The following is a 7,560-nucleotide window of genomic DNA, read 5'->3' as shown; positions in this document are numbered from 1 at the left end:
AGGAGTTCTAATGGATGATAACGGATTATATTTAGAAAATGTCTGGCGTCCTGATGAATGTTTTAAATTTCCAGCAAGTGGACAATAAATGTTGAAGTTTCAGTATTCATGTTCACAGTGGTGAAACGTTTCAGTATTCATGTTCACAGTGGTGGAAAGTTTCAGTATTCATGTTCACAGTGGTGGAAAGTTTCAGTATTCATGTTCACAGTGGTGGAACGTTTCAGTATTCATGTTCACAGTGGTGGAAAGTTTCAGTATTCATGTTGACAGTGGTGGAAAGTTTCAGTATTCATGTTCACAGTGGTGGAACGTTTCAGTATTCATGTTGACAGTGGTGGAAAGTTTCAGTATTCATGTTCACAGTGGTGGAAAGTTTCAGTATTCATGTTCACAGTGGTGGAAAGTTTCAGTATTCATGTTCACAGTGGTGGAAAGTTTCAGTATTCATGTTCACAGTGGTGGAAAGTTTCAGTATTCATGTTCACAGTGGTGGAAAGTTTCAGTATTCATGTTCACAGTGGTGGAAAGTTTCAGTATTCATGTTCACAGTGGTGGAACTGGTTAATTTACTTCAATGATAAGCATTGTTGATTTTTTTTTTAGTTTGAATCATACTGGTGTAGGTAGTCAGCCTTTGTGTAAGCACTTTATAAAGGAAATTTTTTTATAACATTTTAAAAGTTAAGTAATCATCTAATTAAATCACATTTATTGTCACAGTGCATTGTTATCGAGTTTTGAGCCACGTGAGAATTTCGAAACAAATCGATCCCGTAGAAGTGATTTTCTTAGAGAAATAGAAAGTACTGAAAAAAAAACTATTTCCGTTCTCAGCAAATCCCCAAGATAGTGTAAGATTCAAGAGAATAAGCTCTTTTACCGATGCATAAACTCTCGTAACTTAACAGAAACGGTACTTGTGTTACCTGTATTTTAGAAACCGAAAATAAATTAATTAAAGTACCATTTCCGCATTTAGGAAGTCACCTAAGAAAGTAATCCAAGTATAAGATCTTATACTTATATATGAATTTTCGTCTTCGTAACTAAACCACGTTGTCCTGCTCACACGAAAATAGAGTAAAATTCCACTTCCAGTCACCGGAAATCGCTCACAAGTTCAGGTCGAATTTGAATATATGAATAACAGATCTAACATTTTTTTTTTCATTAAACTTTTGGCCGATTTTTGATAATCTGAACTATTTCATTATTTCTAAAAAAAAAAATCTTAGGAATTTGATAATTTGATATCATATTCTCATAAAGGAAGATATTCCGAATTTGGACTTTGTGTTTCCTCTATCACGATTATACTGGAGCTTCCATCCCTCCCAACACTTGCTGCTATGTACGAATATACTTAGTTACCGGTAGCTCTCTCTGGAGTTTTAAATTATTTTTCAACGTAAATATACAAGCACACGAATTCCCAAACGTTTCCTGAACGGCGACGCCATTTTAATAAAAGCCAAATGACCCCCCCCCCCTCGTGTAATAAAATTGTTTGTTTTTTGTCGTGTACAAATCCACGACCCCTCGGAAGACACTTCGGTCGCGACCCCTTCAGTCGCGACCCCTGATTGTGGACCCGGGCTGTAGAATGTTGGACCCCTGATTGTGGACCCGGGCTGTAGAATGTTGGACCCCTGATTGTGGACCCGGGCTGTAGAATGTTGGACCCCTGATTGTGGACCCGGGCTGTAGAATGTTGGACCCCTGATTGTGGACCCGGGCTGTAGAATGTTGGACCCCTGATTGTGGACCCGGGCTGTAGAATGTTGGACCCCTGATTGTGGACCCGGGCTGTAGAATGTTGGACCCCTGATTGTGGACCCGGGCTGTAGAATGTTGGACCCCTGATTGTGGACCCGGGCTGTAGAATGTTGGACCCCTGATTGTGGACCCGGGCTGTAGAATGTTGGACCCCTGATTGTGGACCCGGGCTTTAGAATGTTGGACCCCTGATTGTGGACCCGGGCTGTAGAATGTTGGACCCCTGATTGTGGACCCGGGCTGTAGAATGTTGGACCCCTGATTGTGGACCCGGGCTGTAGAATGTTGGACCCCTGATTGTGGACCTGGGCTGTAGAATGTTGGACCCCTGATTGTGGACCCGGGCTGTAGAATGTTGGACCCCTGATTGTGGACCCGGGCTGTAGAATGTTGGACCCCTGATTGTGGACCCGGGCTGTAGAATGTTGGACCCCTGATTGTGGACCCGGGCTGTAGAATGTTGGACCCCTGATTGTGGACCCGGGCTGTAGAATGTTGGACCCCTGATTGTGGACCCGGGGTGTAGAATGTTGGACCCCTGATTGTGGACCCGGGCTGTAGAATGTTGGACCCCTGATTGTGGACCCGGGCTGTAGAATGTTGGACCCCTGATTGTGGACCCGGGCTGTAGAATGTTGGACCCCTGATTGTGGACCCGGGGTGTAGAATGTTGGACCCCTGATTGTGGACCCGGGGTGTAGAATGTTGGACCCCTGATTGTGGACCCGGGCTGTAGAATGTTGGACCCCTGATTGTGGACCCGGGCTGTAGAATGTTGGACCCCTGATTGTGGACCCGGGCTGTAGAATGATGGACCCCTGATTGTGGACCCGGGCTGTAGAATGTTGGACCCCTGATTGTGGACCCGGGCTGTAGAATGTTGGACCCATTGATTGGAGGGAGGGGCTAACCAGTTAGATTGTGGCCACTTGCTTAATGTTATCCATGAAATGTGTGAGCAGTGAGTTCAAAGGTCCGTTGTCAACTAGTGATAAACGTGAGTGGATCAAATCCAGCCCGCCTGCTTGATGTGAGCACATACTTGTGTTCTCAACTTTTTTATTATCTCACAAATACCGACAACAAAACAAATACCGACGACAAAACAAATACCACGAACATTAAAAAAAAAAAAAAAAAACTACGAACAAAAAAACACCACTTCAACAAACACTACTCAGATTTTGTTCAAGTTTTATTTTGTCTGAAGCAAATTTCTAAAGTCTAACGCTTGGAACTTTGAACTTCCAATTAACCTTTTGGTTTTTTGGTGGTTGCGGCGGCTTTTTTGGTAGTTGTGGTGGCTTTTTTGGTGGTTGTGGTGTGTTTTGGTGCTGCGGTGGTCTGTTTGTGGGTTGTTGCGGATTGTTTGTGGGTTGTTGCGTGTTGTTTGTGAGTTGTTGCGGAATGTTTGTGGGTTGTTGTTTCTACAGCTGGGTACAGGTTGATGGGCGGGTCAAAGGGTGGGTTGAATTGATCAGGGTTGAACGTGAAGTGCAGAAAGCTGTGGAGAACAAATGACAAGTTATCACATTTTGGTCAGGGATAAGGTTATCATTGACATTTTGGTCAGGGATAAGGTTATCATTGACATTTTGGACAGGGATAAGGTTATCATTCACATTTTGGTCAGGGATAAGGTTATCATTCACATTTTGTAAGAAATTAATCATATATTTTTATTAAGGTAATGTGTCACATTTTTATTCAGATAATACATTTTAAAAAATCACCCTCAAAGACATCCAATATACTGAAAAGAAGTATCAGATTATATGTTAACGAAAAACTTAATCACCTAAACTAATTATGAACTTCGTAGGGAGAGGAAGGGGAGTGGGCTGAGGGGGAGGGGGACGTTTACATTTTTAGGAGAAAAAAAAAGCAAAATTCAAGACTTGTAAGTTTTGAACTAATTCATTAAAACTATACTTTTATAGGTCAGTTTTGATCTGATTTGTTAATAATATATTTAATTAATCAGTTCTAAAATGATTTTTTGAAAATGTAATTTGAGTAGTTTTTCTACTAAGCCTTTCTTGTTTTTAAGTGTACAATAGTTTTGAGGGAGAAAAAGCAAACATTCTCTAGAGCTAGACAAACGTACTCTGTGAACTCTTGTCGCTCAACTTTGCCGTTGTTATCTGTGTCCATCTTACGATGCATGTGCTCATAATCTTTGAGCCTCAGAATATTGTCTCCATCAAAGTCGTAGCTTGTCCACAGAGGTAGCAGGCTCGCCTCGACGATGGAGAAAAATTCTTCCTTAGTCACTCTGCCGTCAGTGTTCACATCGTGTAGCTAAACAAATTAGTGGCAAATTCAATCGATATCAAGAGCAAAACTGTCAAACAGCTACTCAATCACATACACGCTCAACTGTTTTTAAATATGCGTTTATGTTGAAAGTTTCGATTACTTTTTTTTAAATAAAATTTTCAACTTCTATTCTATAGTTCAAGAAATCGCGCATACAATCTTCAATTTTGTGTTAGTTTTGGGGTTAGATTCAAGAAAACTTTGTGTTAGTTTTGGGGTTAGATTCAAGAAAACTTTGTGTTAGTTTTGGGGTTAGATTCAAGAAAACTTTGTGTTAGTTTTGGGGTTAGATTCAAGAAAACTTTGTGTTAGATTCAAGAAAGCTCAATTTGATTTGGCTCGTTAACAAAGGTGTTTTGCGTTAGGTTTTTGGTTAGACTTTCTACTTCCCCAGGGTTAGCGCATATTGAAATGTATTCGAGTTTCTTTTAATTATCTAGTGTGGTTAATGAAGGAGGTTTTTTTATTACGTATTTTAAGCTGTTACCTAATTTTAACCAATGCATTTTTAAACTTTTAAAGTCAATTCAAGCTTTTTACTTAATGAAAACTGCACTTAATGAAAAAGGTAATTAATGTAAAATATATGTGCTACAAACTATATTTACTAAAAAAAAAGTCTATAATTACTACAATTTATACTTACACTAAACATACTTTTAATTTCTTCCCAGGAAATGTCCGAATCATTGTCCAAATCCGTGAAATAGAACATATCCTCAAAGTCTTGGTCGTCATACAGGTCTACGTGGGGTGAGAACATAGTTGTATTTACAAGTAGTCCGGTTACCTGGCTACCACTGGCTACCACTGATTACCACTGGCTACCACTGATTACCACTGGCTACCACTGGCTACCCTACTACCTCATATCAAATCGTTACTTACCTCAACTACTCCACAGCCATGCCTCACGCCCAATCATAACCCTAACTGGCTCTCACCTAACCTTTGCTCCTGACATAACCCTAACTGGCTCTCACCTAACCTCTTTCCTCCTGACATAACCCTAACTGGCTCTCACCTAACCTTTGCTCCTGACATAACCCTAACTGGCTCTCACCTAACCTTTCCTCCTGACATAACTGGCTCTCACCTAACCTCTCCTCCTGACATAACCCTAACTGGCTCTCACCTAACCTCTTTCCTCCTGACATAACTGGCTCTCACCTAACCTTTCCTCCTGACATAACCCTAACTGGCTCTCACCTAACCTTTCCTCCTGACATAACCCTAACTGGCTCTCACCTAACCTTTCCTCCTGACATAACTGGCTCTCACCTAACCTTTGCTCCTGACATAACTGGCTCTCACCTAACCTTTGCTCCTGACATAACTGGCTCTCACCTAACCTCTTTCCTCCTGACATAACCCTAACTGGCTCTCACCTAACCTTTGCTCCTGACATAACCCTAACTGGCTCTCACCTAACCTTTCCTCCTGACATAACTGGCTCTCACCTAACCTCTCCTCCTGACATAACCCTAACTGGCTCTCACCTAACCTTTCCTCCTGACATAACTGGCTCTCACCTAACCTTTGCTCCTGACATAACTGGCTCTCACCTAACCTTTCCTCCTGACATAACCCTAACTGGCTCTCACCTAACCTTTGCTCCTGACATAACTGGCTCTCACCTAACCTTTGCTCCTGACATAACTGGCTCTCACCTAACCTTTCCTCCTGACATAACCCTAACTGGCTCTCACCTAACCTTTCCTCCTGACATAACCCTAACTGGCTCTCACCTAACCTTTCCTCCTGACATAACTGGCTCTCACCTCACCTTTCCTCCTGACATAACCCTAACTGGCTCTCACCTAACCTTTCCTCCTGACATAACTGGCTCTCACCTAACCTTTCCTCCTGACATAACTGGCTCTCACCTCACCTTTCCTCCTGACATAACCCTAACTGGCTCTCACCTAACCTTTCCTCCTGACATAACTGGCTCTCACCTAACCTTTCCTCCTGACATAACTGGCTCTCACCTAACCTTTCCTCCTGACATAACTGGCTCTCACCTAACCCCTCCTCCTGACATAACTGGCTCTCACCTAACCTTTCCTCCTTACATAACTGGCTCTCACCTAACCTTTCCTCCTGACATAACTGGCTCTCACCTAACCTCTGCTCCTGACATAACTGGCTCTCACCTAACCTTTCCTCCTGACATAACTGGCTCTCACCTAACCTTTGCTCCTGACATAACTGGCTCTCACCTAACCTTTCCTCCTGACATAACCCTAACTGGCTCTCACCTAACCTTTCCTCCTGACATAACCCTAACTGGCTCTCACCTAACCTTTCCTCCTGACATAACCCTAACTGGCTCTCACCTAACCTTTCCTCCTGACATAACCCTAACTGGCTCTCACCTAACCTTTCCTCCTGACATAACCCTAACTGGCTCTCACCTAACCTTTCCTCCTGACATAACCCTAACTGGCTCTCACCTAACCTTTGCTCCTGACATAACTGGCTCTCACCTAACCTTTCCTCCTGACATAACCCTAACTGGCTCTCACCTAACCTCTTTCCTCCTGACATAACTGGCTCTCACCTAACCTTTCCTCCTGACATAACTGGCTCTCACCTAACCTTTCCTCCTGACATAACCCTAACTGGCTCTCAACTTACCTTTGCTCCTGACATAACTGGCTCTCACCTAACCTCTCCTCCTGACATAACCCTAACTGGCTCTCACCTAACCTTTCCTCCTGACATAACCCTAACTGGCTCTCACCTAACCTTTGCTCCTGACATAACTGGCTCTCACCTAACCTCTCCTCCTGACATAACCCTAACTGGCTCTCACCTAACCTCTCCTCCTGACATAACTGGCTCTCACCTAACCTTTCCTCCTGACATAACCCTAACTGGCTCTCACCTAACCTTTCCTCCTGACATAACTGGCTCTCACCTAACCTCTCCTCCTGACATAACCCTAACTGGCTCTCACCTAACCTCTCCTCCTGACATAACTGGCTCTCACCTAACCTTTCCTCCTGACATAACCCTAACTGGCTCTCACCTAACCTTTCCTCCTGACATAACTGGCTCTCACCTAACCTTTCCTCCTGACATAACCCTAACTGGCTCTCACCTAACCTTTCCTCCTGACATAACCCTAACTGGCTCTCACCTAACCTTTCCTCCTGACATAACCCTAACTGGCTCTCACCTAACCTTTCCTCCTGACATAACTGGCTCTCACCTAACCTTTCCTCCTGACATAACTGGCTCTCACCTAACCTTTGCTCCTGACATAACTGGCTCTCACCTAACCTTTCCTCCTGACATAACCCTAACTGGCTCTCACCTAACCTTTCCTCCTGACATAACCCTAACTGGCTCTCACCTAACCTTTCCTCCTGACATAACCCTAACTGGCTCTCACCTAACCTTTCCTCCTGACATAACTGGCTCTCACCTAACCTTTCCTCCTGACATAACTGGCTC

At 43.3% G+C, this 7,560-nt stretch overlaps 1 protein-coding gene across 1 annotated transcript; it reads right to left on the bottom strand.

Moving 5' to 3' along the window:
• Positions 1-1,370: 1,370 nt before the first annotated feature.
• LOC131944569 (uncharacterized) lies at positions 1,371-2,669 on the bottom strand. Its single transcript, XM_059305257.1, has 2 exons — positions 1,552-2,669; positions 1,371-1,386 (listed from the first exon to the last, which is right to left on the bottom strand). The coding sequence occupies exons 1-2, from the start codon at positions 2,667-2,669 to the stop codon at positions 1,371-1,373; spliced, it is 1,134 nt and encodes a 377-aa protein (XP_059161240.1).
• Between the last annotated feature and the right edge of the window lie 4,891 nt (positions 2,670-7,560).

The sequence above is a fragment of the Physella acuta genome, unplaced genomic scaffold, assembly GCF_028476545.2.
Source record: "Physella acuta isolate Inbredline_101_S28 unplaced genomic scaffold, ASM2847654v3 ptg000497l, whole genome shotgun sequence".
Classification (NCBI taxonomy): Eukaryota; Metazoa; Mollusca; class Gastropoda; family Physidae; genus Physella; species Physella acuta.
The sequence above is the reverse complement of the archived record's forward strand: the minus strand, read 5'-3'. Positions and strand labels throughout refer to the sequence as shown.